The 23,538-nt window shown below is 46.8% G+C and overlaps 2 protein-coding genes across 5 annotated transcripts in view; one reads left to right on the plus strand and one right to left on the minus strand.

The window, feature by feature from the left end:
* LOC119436403 (uncharacterized) overlaps positions 1–597 on the plus strand; it is a 133,983-nt gene extending 133,386 nt beyond the window's left edge. For all 4 annotated transcript variants that reach the window (XM_049657535.1, XM_037703242.2, XM_049657529.1 and 1 more), the window contains exon 9: positions 361–597. In XM_049657535.1, coding sequence (XP_049513492.1) covers positions 361–433 — 73 coding nt within the window. In that variant the 3' untranslated portion in view covers positions 434–597. The remainder of the gene's footprint in view (positions 1–360) is intronic.
* Positions 598–17,284: 16,687 nt separating this feature from the next.
* Positions 17,285–23,203, minus strand: LOC119436405 (probable ATP-dependent RNA helicase DDX5). The gene is made up of 2 exons (XM_037703245.2): positions 22,058–23,203; positions 17,285–18,223 (listed from the first exon to the last, which is right to left on the minus strand). The coding sequence occupies exons 1-2, from the start codon at positions 23,021–23,023 to the stop codon at positions 17,624–17,626; spliced, it is 1,566 nt and encodes a 521-aa protein (XP_037559173.1). The 5' UTR covers positions 23,024–23,203; the 3' UTR covers positions 17,285–17,623.
* Between the last annotated feature and the right edge of the window lie 335 nt (positions 23,204–23,538).

Below are 23,538 nucleotides of genomic sequence, written 5' to 3' on the forward strand. Positions count from 1 at the left end.
CATGAAGACACATGAAATAGACACCATTGGTGCTTGTGGTGTGCCTTTCATGTGTCTTCATGTTTTTGCGCCATAACATCTAGATCTTTTTTGTTATTGTTTAGACGCGCATAGCGAACAACATTGTACAAAATCATAAGCTTGCTGCGCTTCACCAGCACACTCGCAAAACTCTACCTATTCATTTGGCAATTGCAAGCATGCCAGGGAAAAAAAAGAAAAATTGGTTGTGCAAAAGTATCAGACCATGTCCAAGTATTGCATGAGTACTTTGGAATTTAACAACACTAGTCAAGCTGAATAGCTGTCATGACAGTTTTGCTTCACTTTATAGTTTCTCTTATTTTGTGTTAATTGCAGGTATGTTAAGGAAAACAACATCCAAGGTGTGGACCCATTTCAGTTTTATTTCCAAGAGGAACTTTATGCATAATCTGCGAAGAAGTGCTGTATAAAACAGGTTTATTTCCATTTGTAGCCAGCCACACAGCAGAAAGTGACTGCACAGAAGCATAATTATATTGCCAACATATTCTTTGTTTTTATATTAAACTGTGGTGCAAATAAAGTGCTTGCTTGAGTCTTTCTTGAAACCATGTTGTAGAAGAATGCTAACTTTTGTGCACAGGTATGTTACCAGCCTACAATTCTAGCCCAAACGGTCTTTGAAGAATCCTACTGCTATAGGGAGCCCAAATTTGAAATCTTGCTGATGACACTGGCACTGGTTTATGCATAGCAGGCAATTGCAACCCTCGTCCTTTACCACAGATGACGCTCTTGCATAATACCACGTCACTTGTAGAGGTGCTTTCAGCATCCGTACTAAATTTAACCCCATCAGCCAAGGAGAATGGTAGGCAATACTATATCTTTGCCACTTGCTGCCATAAGAACCTGATGAACACCAAGTTCTGAAAATTACCCTCCAAATTCTAGATTCCCAGAGTAGTTGCACAAAAGTTAAAGAAAGAAGTGTGGATAACTGCTGTCTGTACCAATGAGAACTTTCTATGAAGCAAGCATTTCACTACTACAAGAGACAAGTGAAAACTGTGTAATCACTTTTTCCTGCCATGAACTGTTTTGCATACAAAGAAACGATCTCATTCTGATTGTTTTCAGTCTTGCATATGTGTTGCAACATAACACTGGCAGTGTCAGTGGTAAAGGGTGACGTTGGCATCCACCTGAAAGTAACTCAAAACAATAACAGTAAACCTGTACAAATTTCGCAGTATATAGACTAGATTATTTATAGCCTCATAGCAAGAGTGTCAGCCGTGCCGCTACTCTCGACACCAGGTACTGCCTACTGGTGAGGACTGTGGGAGACGAGAAGAAAATCCCTGCACTTGTGGTGCGTGTTCGCATATTGTTTTTTAGACGTGTTCTTGCCACATCTGCTGAGGTGACTGCTTTAGACGTGTGCTTACCACATTTTCTGAGCAGGGTGTATAATGGTTGTACGTCTGAGCAGCACTGTGCCGTCGTCGGTGCAGTGAACGAGGAAGCTGCTCGTGCAAGAGCTCTGCAATTGACGTTCATGGAGACACAAGAAGCTTGCGTTTGTGTGGAGTGCATTCGGCTGTGCACACAAAGTTCCTGCGGCGCACAAGACTTTCGGTGCACATTTTAACCCAAAATTTCAATTTGAAATTGTCTCTCAACTCCTAGCACCGACAGCATCCTCCATTTTGGCAGGGCTGTGTGACCATAGAGAAAGAAATTGTGTTACGTCGGGAACTGAGGGGCCACCTGTGTCGTCTGCTTTGAAACAGTTCAAGACCACACCAGACATCTTTCTCTACGCCGTCCACCCAACGGCGTAGCAACAGCAGCGTCGCTGAATTGTGCCCGTAATTCCTTTACTTGCACGATAAACAGCAGTAGCAAACCCCAGAGATGCGCTGAGATGCACATGCAAAAGCGAAACGACGCATGGCGGCCAAGACATATTTCTAGCTCCTGCAATCATGTCCGGTGTTTGCAGTATACGAAGGCCACGGCATGGCCTTTAAGACCGACTTCTGTTACCCAAGGGAACCATTACTGGAGGTAGGGTAGCCACCCTACTGGGTGTGCCCATTCATTTTGTGGTGGAAAAAAATGTCACAGTTTCGCCCTAAGGGCGAAGCAATGAATGCGATAGCAACACAGCAATGTCATACGAAGTAAGGTGAGCGGCTTTGGTAGCAATATGAATAGTAGTAAACATGAGCTGATTAAGTAAGCAGGTGTGCTGCGGCGTAAGTAGACCGACATGAAGAGAGACTCGATGACCACGAGAAGGCGCGTGTGAAACGGTGGTGTTGATGAGAAGCGCTTCCCGTGGGCAGCGCGTCCGCAGGGACGCACCTATAGTGCTGCACTGCCGATCCGGGCAGCATTGGATGTGTAACGTGCGTTGGAAAATGTGGCCCAACTATTACTAACTGAATGAACAAGCGTGGTTTGAGCGCGCACAAACAAACATGAATAGATCACACTGAATGACTGCAGACAACGACTCTTAAAACGCTGGCAGCGAGCCCATACGCTGCAGCGGGCGAAGGTACGTGCGGTCTATCGCTTCAACGGAAACTGAGCGGCGAATGCACGGCGCATAAAGGTCAGAGCCGTGTGGAGATAACGAGACGGTGCGGGCGAGCGACGCGCGCGGTTGTTGGCAGAGTAGAAGTGCGCCCCCCACCCCCCCCCTCCCGCGCTCCTTCCGGCGCTGGCTTCCCGCTTCCTTGCTTGCGCATGGGTGATTGAGTGCGTTCGCTCTCCGTGATAGCACGCGTCCCCGCCCGCTTCCGCTCGGGCATACGGCGCGCGGCGAAGATTTTATCTATAGGGAACCTCACGGCGACGAAGACAGCGACGGCAGAAATCCGGTTGAAGTGTCCATATAATTGCTATCGCAATAAAAAAGCAGGAAAGAGATTGATACGACTGGATCTGTTACAGTCAAAAGTAGTGGTACAACGTAGATTTTGAAGGAAAAAACAAAAAATAGGGAGATGTATACAAAAATGCTAGATAAAAAATATGCATAGCATACCTGATTAAATCAAGCAGGCTAGGTGACTATATGTCACCACCTCGTTTCAAAGGGGATGCCATTAGATTATCATCATCACCACTCAGTGTCACCAGACTGCTTTACAATTGAACTGCAACAATAAAAAATTCAAATACAAATTTTCTACTGCACCGAATCTATTGAAGATCTGCCAGCTTGCTGTGGGACGCGTACGGTTTAACATGCAATACATAATTTTGGTTTAAAAATTTGGTGTGATGGCCCAAGCTTGCTTGGGTGGGTACTATTCCTTTTATTGTGGTGAACTATGCGACAGTGTGCGTCTTGCCTTCCCGCGCTGGGGGCCTGCGATAAAAGCATAACAGTGCCGTTTAAGACCTTTCAGCGTCTGTATTTTGGGTCTGCTCAGTTCACTTTCCAAAGGGAAAGCCCATGGAGGTCAACCCCTACCCAAAACGAATGGTAAGCAGAAAACATTCGGGTGCACGTGTCGACTTCGTTACTTGCACAGCGATTGTTCTGTTACGGCAGATAATACTGCGTGGAACTTAATGGATTTCATGTACTGTGTTTTTCATGCACATGAATTAGCCGCATTCGAGTACTCATGACAGCGAAAAGAGAAAGCAACATATGACTAGCGTGCACAGAAATGGCTGTGCACACGTCGATGCCTCACTTGATTTTTTAGAGCGCAGCTCTTAGGAACCCGTTCCTGCGTTGAGCATTGGCGTAACCGAGCGAACAATGAAAGAGCGAATGCGGAGCGCAGCGGGGATAAAAGACGGCGATATCGAAGAAAGCGAGAAGAGGAGGGTGCAGTGGAACCATGAGGTGGAAAACGGAAGAGGAGGTTATGGCGAAAGCGTGAGAAGAAAAGCGTAGTGCCGCGCAAGACGGGCTCTGTGGTGACGACCGCTACGAGATGGCGCCAGAGTAGCGCGCTGTCATCTGTTCACCGATAACATGCGATTTCGCGTCCACCTATCCCATATATGGAAACAAAGCGCTGCTGTGAATCGTGCCCACACGTCACCCACACCTGCCTCTTGCGATCTCCCGATTAGCGAGGCAGTCGCGCCACACTTCGCTCAGTTTGCAACGTTCCGCATGAGACAGATTTGTCCGCGCCAGCCAATATATTGCCAACTTGCCAGTTTTTTTTTTTTTTTTCGTGCAGTGTGTGGGTGCTTGAACTGCTATAATTGCGCGATGCTCACACTCAGCCACATAAGAAGCATGTTCAGCCATTGCTAACAGAGCTGGTGCCCCCTGCAGCGATGTCGTACACTGTGGTCCCATAGAATAAAGAATCACTTTGGTGGTCCTGTATGAAAGGGAACACGGGAGCGCGTGGCCTGTGCTCTGCAGAGTTAGAGTCTATACCTAGCTAAAATATGCTATCATCCCCAGTGAAAATCCGTCCCATGCATCCCCAGAGGAACTCCGTCCCATGCCGCCAGCGTAAGGTGCCGTGGCGCCATCTGTTGAGTAAAACTTAAAACACTTTCTCGGCTCTCGGTGACGTCTCAGGCCTAACAGCGTCAAAACAAAACAACCGATCTCAATAATAACGACAAGAGAGCGCCGATAGTCTTCAGCTAGCGATGAGGTGAAGCGATGACTGATTGTACTATTTATTTTTTGCTGTCACAGCAGAGAGCAAGTTGCAAGAGCGAATTCAGATCGAAGCGGGCAGACTGATTGCTGCCATGTTGTTGTGCAATCGCTGTCCCCAGCGGATGTCGTCGCGCTGACTTCCGGGCGACAAGCCATATTTTCTGGCTGGCCAGAAACCGGCGACACGACCAGCGACAGCGACGGATAGCCCTCCGCGACGGCAAAACCTGTCGCTCGTCGCCGTCGCTTGTCGCTGTCGCTCGAAAATCGCGTGCATGCGGTTGGGCCTTTACTGTATATGTTCCCCTTGGGGACCAGAGTTGCGCATCTGATTGAATAGGGCGAATAGATTGAATCTGGCGAATAGGGGCTCACGCCCCTATTCGCCAAATCTGGTCAAATGCACAAAAAGCATTCTTTTGAGCGGCGAAAACCAACTTCACAGCTGCGCCTGCACCACACAGTTACTATGGGCTGGACTGCCGCCCGCCGCGCCACCACCTTCGAGGAAGGAGCAAGCACACTCGGTAGCTGAGCCGCGCCGTATCCTGAATTCAAGAGGAGTGGCTTTTCTCCTTAACACGGATGCGTTGGCGGGCAAGATGGGGTACCTATGTGCAACTCTGCTCCCGTAAGGAACATATCATCATCAGCCTATATTTATGTACACTGCAGGACCAAGGCCTCTCCCTGCAATCTCCGATTACCCATGTCTTGCGCTAGCTGATTCCAACTTGTGCCTGCAAATTTCCTAACTTCATCACCCCACTTAGTTTTCTGCCGTCCTTGACTGTGCTTCCCTTCTCTTGGTATCTATTCTGTAACTTTAATGGTCCACCGGTTATCCATCCTACGCATTACATGGCCTGCCCAGCTCCATTTTTTTCTCTTAACGTCAACTGGAATATCGGCTATCCCCGTTAGCTGTCTGATCCACACTGCTCTCTTCCAGTCTCTTCACATTAGGCCTAACATTTTTCGTTCCATCGCTCTTTGCGAGGTCCTCAACTTGTTCTCGAGCTTCTTTGTTAACCTCCAAGTTTCTGCCCCATATGTTAGCACCGGTAGAACGCAATGATTGTACACTTTTCTTTTCAACGACAGTGGTAATTAACAACAGGATTTGGTAATGACTGCCGTATGCACTCCGACCCAATTTTATTCTTCTGTAAACTTCCTTCTCATGATCAGGGTCTCCTGTGAGTAATTGACCTAGATAAACATACTCCTTTACAGACTCAAGAGGCTGACTGGTGATCCTGAATTCTTGTTCCCTTGCCAGGCTACTGAACATTACCTTTGTCTTCTCCATATTAATCTTCAACCCCACTCTTACATTTTCTCAGTTAAGGTTCTCAATCATTTGTTGCAATTTGTCCCCATTGTTGCTGAATAGGACAATAGGGAGTTAAAGTCCCTTGATAATTTTAAAGTACCGCCACTCTTTGAACGATGCCGCCACCGCGCGGCCTCCTCCTCACGCGTCCCCTCCGCAGGAACTGGCTTCACGCCCGTTTTCCTGCACGACGATTGGTCTCCCTGCTGTTGCCCTTGGAAACCAGCGTATCTTGCGTTTTGCTTTTTCGTTCGCGCCATTTTTCACCTTAGCTCGGCGTATAGAGAATGTTGCACGCTGTTTCGTGCACTGTCTGCTAGTTCTATGCCATGCTGCTGCGCATATAACTGCAGCAAGAAGCGTGAAGATGGTTATGCAGTTTTTATGATACCGCAAGGAAAGCGTGATGGCTTGCGCAAGAAGCAGTGGCTGCACAACATTGGCCGAAAGAACTTTGTTCTGACAAATAACAGCGTTGTTAGTGAGGTAAGGAGCCTTTTTTATAGCTCGTATCAAAGCATCCCCTAATGCTGCATTTTTTCATTCTTCTGGCCTGCTCATTAGCGTCTTTGCTGTGGCTTTGCTTTGTACGTTGCATAAAAATGGGGTTCACCTCAGTATGCCGAATATTCTGCTGGGACTCCATCACCTTGCACGTCGTCAACTGTTATTCATTCGGAAATGCAGCACTATAGATTCTGCTTTCCACTCAACAATTATGCCTAAAGATACAGCCTCTCGATCGCACTTTTCGTGATTGTTAGGATCCGTTGCCTGTTTTACTGAAAATCGAAATAATGGCTTGTAGAGGAGCTATTCTTTCCAGCTTACTTCAATGTGTGTTTCACTCACTTAAATACAATGAATGCAGGGCCTGAAAAAAATTAATAGCAAGTGTACCCGTGGTATTGCAGGTGATGAGCGCTAGCTAGTTCACATTTTAAGGCAAAAGCCTTAGTTGGATCTGTTTCAAGGTTGCATAGTGAGGTACAGAAAGTCACGTGACCTAAGCAAGGCCAGAAGCGAACCAAAGCATGTGCAGCCGTGTATAATAGATTATTAATGATTAGCAAAGTTAATTAATGACTGATTAGTGATTGGATTAAGGTGTAATAAGGAGGATTAGGGTGGATTAAGGTCGAATAAGGTGGATTAGGGTGGATCAAGGTGAATTACAGTAGACTTTACAAGGCCTTCGCATTCGCCTCTCTAAGGCGATAGCTAAGGACACCTGGGAATTTTTTTTCAGTTCTTGAATTTGCTTTGAACTGGGCTGCCATGTACGCATGAGTGGGTGCATGACGATTATTATTTGGTTTTCTCACGGATACAGGCAATGTGCAGGGGGTGTTCACATGATCGCGCACCCTTGCTGTTGATATCGACTTCTAGGCGGAGGCTGGGAGTCTTCGCTTTATTAGTGAATGTGTTAAAATCACCTTTCTTCGGTTTTGTTCTGTGGGTAAACTTTTTCCATCGATGTAACACGAGCCGAAGTCATTGCATCAATGCGCTTTGATTACGAAGGTTGAGCAATAAATAATGATTATGGTTATGATGTAGTAGGCAATAATAATAGCACGTCCTTTATACTATAAGGACATTTTATTCATCCTGCCTGAGTGATCAACTCTTCACTAAATGTTCTAGCTACATTTCACTGAAGACCCTCCTATTCAATAGACCACAGTGCAAAAGCTACTTTCACATTGAGACAAACACATGGACGGACGATGCACTCGCGACTAATTCATTATAAGGAGACACGCTGAATATAATACCTGCGGTGCACATGCGCCCACAGGCAAGAAAAAAAAGCCAAACACAGAGGGGTGTGCCACAAGCAATACTAGATCAGATGCACAAAGTAAAGCATCATATCATGTGGCAGAAAAATGTCTGGAGTACAGAACTCGCCTCAAAGCTCCTTTACATCAGTGTGCCTCATTCATACGGCTTTAAGAAGAAACCAACCTCCTCATAAACCTTGCTTTCAGCATTCTCGATGCTGTTATCACCATTTTTCAAAATGTTCTACACCACTGGGGCGTGCAACTGGCCCAAAATCATGTGCCTCCGTCGAATGCTGCAGCCCGTCCGCGGGAGCCAAGGTGGAAAAGCGTGCCGTGCGCAGTGTGCGCGAGGAGAATCGAGGAGGAAAGCGCGGCGGGGAGGAGTGTGGCTACTTTCAAATTATCAAGGGGCTTTATGCAGAGTTAGAGTTACTGTACATAGCTCCTGCAGGGAGCATATACAGGGTGTCCCAGCTATCACGCACCACGATTTAAAAAAAGAGGAACAGCGTTACGCGAAGCCAACCTAGTGCGTATTGTTTCCAGTACAGTGGAGTAGCCGCCAGTAATTTTTTCGTTGGTGAGATTTAATTAATCGTAATTAATTATCTAACTCGAGAAGTACTGTCCTAATTATCAATGTGTCAATGAGAAAGTTGTAGAACAACATGAAAAACTCCCGATACAGCTTTCTGTTGCTCAATACGTGCTACATAAATGCGTTTTTCCGAGCGTCGAAGAAGCCCGCGAATACACGCAGAATTGCCGCACGACTGGCCGCTCGAGGCACTTTGCGTGTATTCGCGGGTTTCTTTCACACTCGGAAAAACACATTTATATAGCACATATTGAGCAACGGAAAGCTGTATCGGGAGTTTTTCATGTTGCTTGTGGGGATGCGCAACTCTCACGCGTCCCCTGATGTTGTTTTCCCCGCATAGGTCGCGTCTCCTGTAGTCCCGACTTCTCCGCGTGGCTAAGCGGCGGCGGCGGCGGTTGTAGTGGTGGCGACGCATTGCGAGAGATGGCGGGGTGACTTGGGGGTAAAAGGTCGAAGGCGCTTCAAGTTGGTCTTTATTCTATGGTGCTTCCTCTTCGTGTTGGGGCAATGCCTCATTGGTTGGCGCGGTGAGCGATGTGGACGTCTCGCGCGTGCGCCAATCCACGCTTCGCGAGACCGTCTCGCGAAGCTAGGAGCAGGATACCGGTATGGACGAACGTGCCACCGTTCGCGTGACCGTACACATGAACGATTAGGCGATGGTGTCATAGCATGGGGCGAACATATTCACTCGCTATTGACCCTTTTCCCGGCGCAGCCGTGGGCGCTGCCATGTTTGATCACATGGTGACGCGTCCATTGCTTGCTACCCTCAACTGCCCCCTTGTTTACAATGGCGCGGCTTAGAAAACCTGTTTTCGGAGATATCGTAGACGGTGACTAGGTGGACGACACGAAGCTTTAATCACAGCTTCAGAGAACTCAGAGAACATGCAAAAGCGATTTCGGAGCTGATTAAGCTATGCGCAAAGGGCGCAAGCAACGTATATGGTGCTTGTTCTAAAAGCGGGTCTAAATATGTATTCCAAGCTATCCAAACATTTCGCTCATGAATTCAGTCAGGATTAGTGTGTTTTGCTCTTTAAATAACCTGCGCAGTGCAAGTTTGCCCCCGTATCATCGCTGCCAGTTCTTTCTTTGGCAAATATTTTGGAGCAGTGGCTTGTCAGTTTGACTCGGTGAACTTCCTCGGTGCGGACACTATCTGATATTTTCTGCCTAATCGCTCGTGGGTGTGCTCAGTTCCGATAGATTTGTTCTTGCTGCGCGCAAAGCTTGAAACGTAGCTGTTTTGTACATTGTAATACCTTGTAGCAAATATATATTACAGCTAGTAACTCGCTTACTCTTGTGGACTGACACAAAACATTCAGCTTTGACCATTCGTGCGCCATCGGTGTAGTCCGTCATTTATTGAGCATTTACAGTGCGCATATATTCAAGTGTGCACCCATTCACTTATTCTTGATACGTCGGCGATAGAGTGGGCATAAGTTTTCCTGCCATTTGGGACAGATGTGTATAGATAATGTGCGCGCAACTTACTGTGACAGGAAGCGGCGTTACTCCCTTTGTCATTGTTTAACGAGTGGTACTCACTCTTGTCGACGTTCTGGGGATGAAGCCCTTTCTTTGAAGTTTAGCGATACAAGGCTGGCGGATGAGCAAATTTCTGTATCCTCGAGGAAAGCCGTACATGTCAAAGTGCCAGTAACACGTTCCAACAGTTGCAGCACCGGTCCGCGAACTTGGCCACACAGATTCATTCCATTCCTTAACATGCCAGTCACTATTTTTGCATCCAACTACTGCACACGTCTTCAATCCACATGATTCAATCTAGCATGATTGGAGCACAGTGTGTTAGCGAAAACTTAGTTGCATTTCCGACAGCTGATTGCACAGAAGCAAGGTAGAAGCGGTAATGGTTTCGTATTCGTGCGCGGTCACTGAGGAGACGTATGACGCGCCGCCGTGAGTGCCATCTCGTTTCTCTAAAACAAACTGCTCCGCGAAAAGGGTCAATACCCCTTTTCCAGACAGAGCTTTCTGTCTATATTGACCCTTTTCGCGGAGCAGTTTGTCACAACATCACAAGAATGTTAGACGCCACAACACGAAGATTGGACAAATCCATGAGCTAACTATCATTCCCATGACAGCTAAATGGTTGCAGCAGCAGAGTTCCCTAAAGTAATTTTTGTGGGATCGACTAGTTTGCTCACTAGAAACGAGATGGTGCTTCCGGCCTGCCCAGCCATTTCTTGCCTCAAGATCTGCAGCTGTGCCACGGTGGGCACTCGTTCCCGGCTATGGCGACTGCGTTCTAATAGGGGTGGAATGCAAAAACACTCTTGTGCTTTCAATTTATACAGACATTAATAACCATCAGGTGGCTGTAATGATTCCAGAGGCACCTACTACAGTAAGTCTACTTTTTGTTAACATAACGAATGTAACAGATATCACTTTTTGTGATGCAGTAGACAACATATAGGATATACATCGCTTTATTGGTGTACCTACTGGTGCATTGTCTTATACCCACATCACATAGGCACTCGTGAACTCTATCTAATGGAGTGCAAGATTCCCTAAAGGAATCCGACCTCAAGGGATTGTGTGTGATAAGATAGCTCGCCAGCTTATGCAGCGTCAGCAGTTACAGCGCCGCTGTGGCACTAGCGATGCGGTCTATAAAAGCCGCTGCTTCCTGATAATAAATGTTCCTTTGGTTGTTGCTTGTTGAAGGCAAAGGGCGCTTTTCTTTCCGCCTCGTTGCGATGCAAACATGGTGTCAGAAGTGGCGCCCGCCGATCTGAGGCAACACAGCTATCGGACGTCAGACTAGCCCTGAAACGAGGACGCAGTGGGCCCACTGAACAGTGCCAGATGCCAGACAAGCCACCAGGTACCTTACAAGGAAAGACCAAGTAAGATGGCTTTGTTTCAAATTGCTCCACCCGAGCCCTTCAGCTTCGCAACACCCAACGACTGGCCTCCCTGGAAACAGCAATTTCTTCGCTTCCGAACTGCGTCTGGACTAAACGGGAAGCCAGAAAAGAGTCAAGTAGATGTATTGGTGTGGGACCTCAGGCCGAGAATATCTTCAAAACGTTCAAACTTGAACCTGACGACCAGAAAAAGTTTGAGGTCGTACTGCAGGAGTACGAGGCCTACTTTGTTCCTTGGCAGAACATCATTTATGAAAGGGTTAAGTTTAACACCCGAACACAACAAGACGGCGAATCAGTCGAGGATTTCGTTACCGCACTGCACACGCTTGCTTCCACGTGCGACTACGGGGACTGCGAGAAAATTTAATTCGAGATCGTCTCGTGGTGGGCCTGCAAGATTGTAAAATCTCGAGAGCTCTGCAACTCGATCCGGACCTAAAACTACAGAAAGCATTGTTGGTGGCACAACAGCACGAGACCGTCAACCAACAGCAGGCAGAGCTTCACTGCGTGTGAGAACAGGAAGTCCACCAAATACAGTCCCAGAGGGGTACGCAACAAGTGGGGAAGAACGTGCCTCCGCCTGAAAGTGGAAGCAACGTTCCCAAAACATGTGGCTGGTGTGGAAGAAACAGGCACAATCGAGCGTCCCGTCCAGCAAAAGGTGCAGTCTGCAGAAAGTGCGACAAAAGAGGACACTTCGAGGTGGTTTGCCAGTCAACCAGAGCTGTCAGGAACGTTGAAAACCGGACCGAGGAACCACGCTTCCTTGGAGTCGCATCCCATTCATCCGCTTACAGGTGGGAAGTTCCAGTACTTGTTGAATCTTCGAACGTGGTATTTAATATAGACACTGGCGCAGACGAAACGGTCGTTCCGGTGGAGCTCTTCAATTGCACCTTTCCCGCAATAAAACTTCAACCAGCAAGGCGCCGGCTTCAGGGACCTGATGGTAAATCCCTTGCCATATGTGGTATGGCTCTCACGAATATGACGTTTGCGGAAACGAACAGCCGCGAAGACGTGTACATACTTCAAGGCCTCCGAACCCCTCTTCTTGGGAAACCAGCGATAGAAAGGCTCTGCGTACCACCACAAATCAACATAATAAAGAAACTAGACCCCGAATCTGAGTTTCCACAAGTGTTCCAGGGACTGGGGACCTTCAAAGAAGAGTATGACCTCAAGTTGAACCCTGAAGCAAAGCCTTTCGCTCTGTCCTCCCCACGCAGAGTCTCCCTGCCTTTGTTCGAAAAAACAAGGCAAGAGCTCGAGCAGATGCAAGCACTATGCGTCATTTCTCCTGTCACCGAGCCTACTACATGGTGCACACGTATGGTTGTCGTTCTTAAACCCTCTGGTGCTGTTCGAATCTGTGTCGACTTCACGGAACTCAACAGATACGTTCAACGAGAATGGCATCCCATCCCGGCCGTCGAGTACACCATCGAAATTCTACGGGGAGCGAGCACGTTTTCGAAACTCGACGCGAACTCGGGTTTCTGGCAGATACCGCTGAGTGAAGGGAGCACGGAATTCACAACTTTTATCACACCGTTCGGACGATTTTATTTCAACCGACTTCCATTCGGAATCGTCGGCCCCCGAACATTTTCAAAGACGAATGGGACAGGTTCTTTCAGGACAGGAGGGAGTCGTCTGCCACATGGACGATGTGCTTATTTGGGGTGCCATGCAGGAGCAGCATGACGAGCGGCTTCAGGCAGTGATGAACCGCCTCCGCACAGCGGGTATTACTTTGAACAGAGATAAGTGCGTGTTCAGTGTCACCCATATTTCATTTCTGGGACATACAATCGGGAACAATGCAGTGCGTCCTGATAAGCAAAAGCTTGACGTGGTGACAGAAATGCCACATCCGACGTCCAAGACAGAGTTATGGCGCGTGATGGGCATGGCAAATTACCTAGCCCGCTTTGTGCCCCGCATGGCGGAAGTCCTTCAGCCTCTTTCTTTCATGATGAGCTCAAGACAGGATTTTGTGTGGGGCCCCGCGCAAGAAGCCGCCTTCAAGAAGTGGAAAACTCTTCTTTCATCGGACCCTGTTCTGGGAATCTACGATTCAAACAAGGAAACAGTGGTGACAGCAGACACCTCACCGTACGGTCTTGGAGCTGTCCTGCGCCAAAGGCAAAAAGACAGTCAGTTCAAAGTGATTTCTTATGCTTCCAGAACTCTTACAACCACCGAGCGGCGATACGCCCAAATTGAAAAAGAAGGACTTGCCCTCGTGTGGGCTAGTGAAAAGTTCCATGATTATCTCGTAGGAAAGCACTTTAGCCTCGAGACAGATCACAAACCACTCGCGTCTTTGTTTGGGTCAAAAGGAATTGACGAATTAACACCGAGGCTACAAAGAATGCACATGCGTCTGATGCGCTACAAGTATGACATTGTGTACGTTCCAGGCCGGGACCTGACGGTGGCAGACGCACTTTCTCCGTCACCTCTTCCACAAACGGAATCCATGGAACTGGAGGGCGAGATCCAGGGCTACCTGCGATTAGTGGCTTCGTCAGTCCCATTAACAGCGCCGAGTTTACAGCTTACCGCCCAGGAGCAAGAGAAAGATCAGGTATGTCAAGCTCTTATCAATCTGTGTACAAAAGGCTGACCAAGCCGTCGAGACGTTGGGTTTGACCTGAAGCCTTACTGGAATGAGAGGCAAAGCATTGCCCTTGTTGAAAACCTGCTCATGTGCGGCTCTTCGATAGTGATCCCATCGACACTACGGCAGTCCGTCCTTAAAATAATTCACGAGGGACACTTCGGAATAGAGAAGTGCCGGGCACGTTCCAAGAGCTCAGTTTGGTGGCCATATATCGACAGGGACATAGAACGGCTTGTTAAGAACTGCCTCAAGCAGAGCACCAACCGAAAGATGCCCCCGCAACAGACCAAGTTTCCAGATAGGCCATGGCAGCGCATTGCGATGGATTCTTTCTTGAGGGAAAATGGTGGCTGATCGTCACGGATTCTTTTTCACGATACTCGGAGCTCGTACCGCTGAATAACCTGACTTCATCAGCAGTAATAAACCACTGCAAATCCATTTTCGCCAGACACAGGATTCCGGAAGTAGTTGTTTCCGATAATGGGCTGCAATTCTCAAGAGCCTTCGGCGCTGAATTTTCAAAGTTTGCAACAGAGTACAACTTTCAACACGTGACGTCTAGCCCTCATTATCATCACAGCAACGGAATGGCAGAGTCCGCCGTGAAAATTATCAAGGGCTCCTTAAAGAAAACTGCTGACACTTGTAAAACTCTTCTGGCCTACAGGACAAGCCCACTGACGAACGGATGCAGCCCCGCCGAGCTGCTCATGGGGAGACGACTGCGCATGGCCCTGCCTACGTCCTGCGAAAGCCTTCAGCCTCAGACGCCAGACTTCCAAGAACTGGCAGCTTTCGAGAAGCCGCAGCGTCAGCGCCAGAAGAGAGACTACGACCAACGCCACAGAGTGCGCAATCTTTCCGAGCTGTCCGAAGGAACAGACGTATGGATCGTATACAGTGGAATCTCGATGACACGAATCTCACGGGGTCACAAAAAATATCCGTATTAGCCGAAATCCGTATCATCGAAACGCAAATAAAACTAGCTAATTTAAAGAGTCAGACGTGAACTCACTCAGGTACATGCACATAAAAAGCATTTACAGTATAGACCACTTATAACGTAACCGTTTATAGTGCAGAACTGGCTACAACGTGGCCTTTTCCGACTCCCATTTACCCTGCCATCGAACTCCATGTATACGCATACCGCTTACAGTGCAGCCGCTTGAGACGAAATACCGGTTATAATACGGCTTCCGCGGGAAAATCTCGCCGACAAGGGCGGTAGCGGCACGCTTCTCAACGAGGTGCGCCCACTGATGGGAGAAGAGATCAACGAGGGCGATGCGGAGGAGGAGCATGAGACGTGAAGCACGAGTCCAAGGGCGATAAAAATGTCACCGCGCGCCGTATGTGTGAGTGAAGGCACGCGGGGGACGTGCGCCTTCACGCAGAGCGACCGCACAGCAGAGAGCAAACGCGTCCATCGCGCGAAAGGCCGTGGGGGTATGGGAGGGAGGGACGCTGTGCTGCGGTACCAAATGCGTATCTTGCAACCGTGCACAAGGGTAACTGGCAACGCAATTTCCCACGCGAAAGAAGCAAAGCGGGAAGGCAGCGCGGGAGGGGGGGGGGGGCTTCTACTCTGCCAATGCGTTCTTGTACTCTGCGCCTTTGCCGGCTGTCGGTGCTGTCGCGCGCACCGTATCTTGCAAGCGATCTCCACACGGCTGTGACCTTTGCATGCGCTGTGCTTATGCCGCTCAGTTTCCGTTGAAGCGATAGACCGCACGAACCTTCGCTCGCTGCGGCGGCCGTGCTTCCCCACGCCTGCGTGGGGAAAAGCAACAAAAGCGCCACCGCTTCAAACTCTTCGCGACCAGTCGCGGCCTCCGCGCTGTCCGCGCCCCCGCACTAAAATAGGAAGAAAGCGCGTAACTGCGCGCTGTTCTCTTTCGCGGCCGTCGGTGGGGCGGCGTTTATTCGTATCAACTAACGCGGCTCGAAACTCGATTCATAACAACCATTCTCTATCACGTTGCAAAGTAATGGGGCTCGGCCGGGACCACAGAAAAATTTGTATCATCCGGAAATTCGTATTAGCCGTGATCGTATCATCGAGATTCCACTGTACCTCCAAAGAGAAGGAGTCGTCCGAGGAAGCACCGGCGAGCCCAGATCGTACTGTGTCGACTCCGGGGAAACTTCTCTATGCAGAAATCGCACTCCGTCTCGTCCCGCTGCCTCCGACCAGTTTAGAAGACGGCCGAGGAACAACGCAACTGACAGCAGAATCGCCGGAAATATGCAGCGATGAAAGAAGCAGAGCGCAGCAGTGTAACAATCCCTGTCACAATCACACACGAAGCGGAAGGTGTGTGGTTCCTCCAGAACGATTTCAAGCTTCGTAACAAGAGTGGCTTCAAAAAAAAAAAAAAAAAGGAAAGAGGGAGATGTGTGATAAGATAGCTCACCAGCTTATGCAGCGTCAGCAGTTACAGCACCGCTGTGGCACTAGCGATGCAGTCTATAAAAGCCGCTGCTTCCTGATAATAAATGTTCCTTTGGTTGTTACTTGTTGAAGGACGCTTTTCTTTCCGCCTTGTCGCAACGCACAGATTGTGGTCGTGTCACACGGCCGCTCGAGTTTTTCACGTAAGCTGTAATGGGTAGATTATGCACTCTTCAGTTTACATACGTGCACAAAAATTTAATTGCTCCTGAAGATATTTTACCTAAAGTTGTTTCAATGAAAAACTATAATTAAAATTTTATGCGAGAAGAGTGATTTTCTCAAAAGTAAAATGGCACTCAATAAACATAGCAACACCTACAGCGACGCTGGCAACCATGTGTTTGCCTGTGTTTTTATGTACGGCGTGGTATGGCAACTGATTTTTGCTGTAACCGTATCCCGACTGCAACATTTTGTTCCTGGTCATTCTGCACACAATTACGAAGCACAAATGGGCACAACCACAACATGATGCACGCACAGTAAACCTCACAGTAGCGCTCTGGGTTGAGAGTATAGTGAAGCAACAAACAAATGCAATAAAGCATTGCTCGAACTGTTCTGTAATGGAACCAAACTTGCTATATTTACAAGCAAGACTGAATTAAAGACAAACGAAAATTAACATCTCGGTTCTATGTCAGAGTACTCCCTTCAACCCCCCCTCCTCAAGGAAGATAACCACTCTCCATTCACCAAAAGCTCCATTAAACTCCCTTAGCAGAAGGGTGGCAATGTGACACTGAGTGAATCTCCCCTCAAGATTAAGACAAAGGAGTTAAAAGGAGTTTACGGGTGCCCATGTGGCACGGGTATCATATAAGCTGGCTCAGCATATTCCTGCTGTTAACACACTAGCTTGTATTATATCAACTAAATGAAATGTGAAGTATGACATTACACAAAACCTCTTTATTGCAAGATGTCTTCTAGATGGCTTTTTTTATTTATTTAAGGAACTAGAGGAACTTTAATACAGTACTTAGCAATCAAAGTCCACATTTTTTCACCTATTCTGAATGACAGCTCATTTTGGCATGTAATACGTAGCTGAAGTGCACGCACAAAAACTGGTTGCCCCATGTAACAGGCAAATCACGCTCAGCATGAGCCATCCGTGAGGGCATGTCATCAAGTGTTGTTTATGAGATGCTATCGGTTCCTAATTTACTAACAAAAGCTATATACTGTCTACGCAACACTAACGGCTGCTAGGCTTCACAAAGGAATGTCAACCCCAACCACGTGTCTCGGCCACTTCATTTTCACTGCGGTAGTGCCGAGGTCGCTTCCATGAACCCTGCTGATGCTTTGCCTTCTTGGTACTTCTCAGAATGTCTCGTTTTGAGACATGCAAGTTCACCAGCTGCTGCAGTTCCTCTGGCACGTCTTGACGAGCTTCCTGTAGTACTGCAATAAGCTGCTTAGCCTGTGCAGCATCGTCGGGAGTGAATAAGGTGATGGAAGTGCCCTCTTGGTCACTGCGACCAGTGCGGCCGATACGATGCACATAGCTTTCTGAAGTGTCTGGGTAGTCATAGTTGATGACATACTTAATGTCACTCACATCAAGGCCCCTTGCAGCAACATCAGTAGCGACCATGATCGGAGTGGCACCACTGCGAAAACGATCAAGTGCAATGTCCCGCTTGCTCTGTGATAGGTCACCATGAGTGGCCACAGCTCGGAAGCGCTCGCTTTGCAGCTTCTGCAGCAGGTGTACCACCCTCGACTTGCGGGCAACAAAGATCAGTGTGCGCTGTTCCCCTTCCTCCATGATGTCCTGTAGAATGCTCAGCAGCTTTCTTTCTTTCTCGAACTGATCACATACCTGCACAAAATACCAGAAGGTGTTTAAACACCATTAGCAGCTGGACGCCACTTCTGACACACTTAAAAATGTGAATGAAAAGAGTCATCCATATGACTGTAACAAACGAAACCCAATACGGGTTTCTCAGAGAGAAAGCTCTGTGATTGTATCTTCCCTTTCATGAACTTTTCGTCACCTTGTGGGCTTCCGCAGAACTGATTTGCCATATTTAGTATCCCTGAGCTTTGAGTTGTCAATTGATTCATCCTCACTCTATGATTGTCTAGCCTCCTGGTTAGCTCAGATAATACAGTGACTGACTCGAAAAGGCGTTGGTTACAGGTTGGGTTCCCGGACCAGGACAAAGTTTTCTTCACCTGCAAAGCTTTCTTTCTGAGAAATCATTTCCTTTATAGCTTCGTGCTACAATCGGGTGGATGACAATCTTCCCTTTCATGAACCTTCATCCAGCTTGCGAGCTTCCGCATTTGCCACTTAAGAATGTGCTGCAACGTCATCCCTACAACTGGCAAGATACGAATAAATGTGCAGATAATTCTTTGTCTGATTCTTTTTTTACTTTAATTTGTCTCACAAGAGCATCAAATTGACTTTTTAAGAAACAATGCAAATTTTACTGATCTGCCAGTTCGAGAAGGAGTGTGTTGAAAAACCAATATTCTGTTTGATACGTTCCACAATAGGCAGAGGTACTGCAGAGGTACTGAAACTCAATAAACACAGATAGCATGAAACTTCCAGGCGGTGTTGCCACCGCCTAGAAGTTCTCGCAACAGTTAGCTGTGACATCACAGATTTTGACGGTGTCTCTTCGGGCTTAGTTAACATTTCATTGGTAAAGATGGGCTGCATTGTGTTTCAAAAGAGTCAAGAATAAGCAAATTTCAAGAACCTTAACTTTAATTAATGAAGTAATGATTTTATTGGCATAGCAGCCGTCACGACTATAATAGGCCAGGGCAGTTATTGTTAGAGAACGAGGGTTTCTTTTTGTGGGTAAAATTTTTTTTACGGTGATATTACACTTGGCTAGAGATGGAGTAAAATAGCTATTGCTTTTAGGTACGTAGAGGTGTTTTTGAGTGGTGCCAATTTATAGAATGTTTTACAACTACCACATACAATTGCACCCTCAATGAATACTTCGTGATCAAGACTTTCCACTGAGCTACAACACCCAAAGACGAGAAAATACCTTGAAATCCGTCACGTACTGACGCTAGGGCTTTGGTGAGGGGAAAAAAAGAACCTTGAGCTTCATTTTCTCCTCTAATAATCAACTATTACCGCAAAGTTAATGAATAGAGGAATTTGGAAAAAATACTTTGTCAGTCTAAACTGATTCAGTCTTTCTGTTTAGCATTCCTTTAAGACCCCTCAATGTAAACCTGAAGTTTAGAGGCCAACTGCAGTGCAATTTCACTTTGGCTAAATTTACTATAAATGATCACTGTATACTACTGAAGAAATCTTAAGTAGTGTATACTATTGAAGAAATCTTAGCAAAGCTGCAGGGTTGGTAATTACCAAATTTCCCTATTAACAGTCTTTAAATAGCAAGTAAGAATGTGACGGGTGTACCTGGCAGTTAGCGAATATGATGCAAAACTCATAATGCTGCCTCCAAGGAGCCGTGCTGGTTGTTAACATTCTGGGTGGTGTATCATTTCTGGCAAGCAGTAACAGCAGCGGATTTTTTCAGTTGCAGTATGAAAACATCTTTGCAAGCTTTACGTAATGCATCGACATGCATTTCAAATGTAAAATTTTGCACGGCGGCTGCTCTTTTATCGTGTCAGGACTCGTTTTACAGTCTACAAGTTATAGTTGTCTACAACTCATGGCTAAGCAAGCTTCTCCTTGCACTGTGGATACAGGCACACTAGCATGGTTTCACTGCCACAAGCAGCTTGGCTTTGCTTGTACTACTTAAAGGCTTTAGGTTGCACAGAGACAATACCACACACCCTAGTAGGAACAAAATAAACCAAGTCTTTGTTGTTCTGTCATGCACAATATGCAGGAATCTGGTTTCCATCTCTCATTGTCCCATGTCACTTTACCGCGCAGCAACTTCAGCAACACTAAAAAAGTGCAATGTAGTGGCAAGTCATACACATGTAGTCTGTCAAAAGTTGACTCCATAACCACAAAATACTTGCTTTTTAATACTTCATGCTCTAATACATTATTTTATTTATACTATAGTCGTAGCAATTTTTACTCTAACAATCTACATGTCTCACCACAAAACCACTGTTTGATGCTTTTGAGGCATTAAAATTTATTAATAAAAAATTCAGAGGTCACTACTTAAGTCATGAGGTTTGCTGCAGGACTCCTGCAACATGCCTAGCACTCCACCCAAAGATCAGAAAAAAAAAAAAAAAATGCAGAGCACTGTCCCTCATAACCTCTGCAACTATTATTGTAATTATTGTTTTTACGCAATTTCGAAAGGGGCGCAGACCCCTGTCAAGCCGAATTGATTTTGGCTTTTTGTCTGTGCCGCCTACATCATGTATTGGATGTGAAATAAATTTGATTTGATTTGAACTAAAGTCCTACAAGAATCACACAATATATAGCTTGGTTAAAGGTCTGGTCAAATGTGCAAGGGATTTGAGACAGACTACAACCTCAAGGAGACTTGTATAGAATGCATAGGCAGTGCACTGCAGAGCAAAAACATCAGAGTGGCACCACTAGTACTGGAGTATGTGTCTGGAAATTTAATGTTCATGCAGCTGTACCGTGTAACTGCAGAGTTTGAAGTCCAGCAGCTACAAGAATGTTGCTTCCTCCACTGAGGAATGCACTGACTGCACACCCTAGAAAACTGTGCTGGTAAGAGTATGCTGCCATCTTGAAAAGCGTGCGAGGGCAAGGAATATTTTAACTGACAGCACATTCATTTTTAGTAGATACCCCTGCTTTGCTTTTGAATATGTACAAGAACTTCAGCACATTCACAGAAGGACAATTTGTCCAGGTTCTGAAATTGAACCCGGCATCAGTGTCTTTCAAGGGCAATTGAACAGTTCTTTCAACTGAGCTAACCATGAAGTCAAAATATGGATGTGTGAGAGCATCTAAAAATTGCCTGATTAGTTGTTAGTACAAGTGACTGCACAAGGAAGGCCAGGTTTGATCCTTGGACCAGGATGAACTTTTCATCCATGAAGCTTTCTTTTTGAGGAATCTTCGTAGCTCCATGTCAGTTTTGTGTGGACATTTTTCTTTTATTAAATGAGGATTACATTGCTTATTTATAAAGAAAAACTTGAATTTGTTCAATTTGTATCCTTTTCATCTATGAAAAAAAAAAAGCCAAATCATACAAACATGATTTAGGAGTGCTTTCATTGGTACCATGACATGCACGCAAAATGCTGCACTCATACGCCATATTCAACCAGACCCCCCCCACACACACACACAAAAAGAAAACCAATTACAACACATGCTATGAGCCTAGCCTGATTTACTGTTTCTGGCTCAAAACTTGCGTATCAGTAAATTAAAGTTGCCTTACTTATTTTGAATAGCTCTTGCAGTCGTATACTTCCGCGTTTGAAGAAACTGGTAGTGTATTAACAATGATTATTACAACTGACAAGCACAAGCTTCTTTCTGCATGTGGTTACAATCACACGTCTCCGAACAGATTTCAAAGCACAGCATGAGGATAATGCAATTACGAAGCAGTCACTGTGTCAATCTGCAAGTCTTTATGAAGATTAAGGCATTTTCCAAACACCATCCTAAATACACCGACGAGGGCACTAGGTAGCCCTCAAGCTGGTTTACGCGAGTGATTGGCGTACTTACGTGGATGACTTGCTTAATGTTGTGGTTGGCGCATAGGTCTGTCGAGCCTACTGTGACCTGCATGTGATCAGGGATCATGAATTCTTGAGCCAGAGAGCGCACCTCGTTAGGCCAAGTAGCGCTCCACATGACAGTCTGCCGATCTGGTCTGATCTGCTCGATGATTTTACGGATCTGCGGCTCGAAGCCCATGTCCAACATGCGGTCCGCCTCGTCCAAGACAAGAAATGTACAGCGTAGAAGGTTCACAGCACCTGTCTCCAAGATATCCAAAAGTCTGCCGGGTGTCGCTACACACATGTGCACGCCCCGTCGGAGCCGCTCAATCTGAGGACCCTTTGAGACGCCTCCGTACACTGGCGTGCCTGTCAAGCCAAACGCACCTTCGCACCATTCATACGCCACCTGCGAAATCTGCTGGACAAGTTCGCGCGTCGGCGCCAGCACCACGCTGATCGGCCCCTCTCCTCGTGGCCGCTGCTGGTGCGACATGTGAATGGCCGCAGGGAGAACGTACGCCAGCGTTTTTCCGGAGCCAGTCTGGGCGATACCGACCAAATCGCAGCCACTCATAACTATCGGCCATGCCTGCGCTTGTATGGGCGACGGCTGTGTAATGTTCTTGCGCTCAAAAAGGGGACGGCATTCTGGCGGAAAGTTGCACTCTTCAAGCGTTAGAATGGGCTTCGGAACATGATCTCGACCGTGGCCCTGCACAGTTATTTCGTGCTCTGCGCGGAATGCACTCACATCTTTCTCGCTTCGCGCAGCTGTCACTTCGCTCTCCGCATAAAAGTTCTTTTCAAACGGCGGCAGTTTAAGACTGTCGAACCTCGGAGCGACCAACGTTCGCCCAAGCGTGTTACCTGCTCGCCAAAGTGCGTCGCGCTCTCCAGGCCATCTATTGTACGTGTTCTTTCCTCTCGAAGCAACTGGAATGCACTGCCGGACGAATTTAGCAAACATTATTGAGACTTCTGTGCTGTCGAGGCGAACTTTACAATAGTTGTATCATTGCGATCACAGAGACCATTGCCAATTTAGATTGCATGAACTACACGGACCATGCGCCTTACTGTCCTTGATCCTTGCGTGAGCAACACGAGCTAAGCGGCATGGCGCATGGCGTGGTCTTATGCTGGATACGGATCGGCCGACCGGCTTCGCGCAGATTCTTGAGAGTTTAGAGCATGTTTAGAGCATAGAGTTTCATATTACTATAACTCTATAGAAACCATAGAGTTTCATATTACTATATTTATTTAAAAACTCTATAGAAACTCTATGGTTTAGAGCATGGAGTGGTTTAGAGCGACTCTACTTGCGTTCTTGCGTAGTGTACTTGCGTAGTCGTTTGCAGTTACATCGTTTTATGTGTCTTTAAAACGTTAAACTTAAGCCATATAATTTTTAAATAAGAAAATATAAGTTATTTTTTTAAATATAACTATAATCCTCATTCATTTCTCTCGTTTTGTTAT

The sequence above is a fragment of the Dermacentor silvarum genome, chromosome 1 (assembly GCF_013339745.2).
Source record: "Dermacentor silvarum isolate Dsil-2018 chromosome 1, BIME_Dsil_1.4, whole genome shotgun sequence".
Taxonomy (NCBI): Eukaryota; Metazoa; Arthropoda; class Arachnida; order Ixodida; family Ixodidae; genus Dermacentor; species Dermacentor silvarum.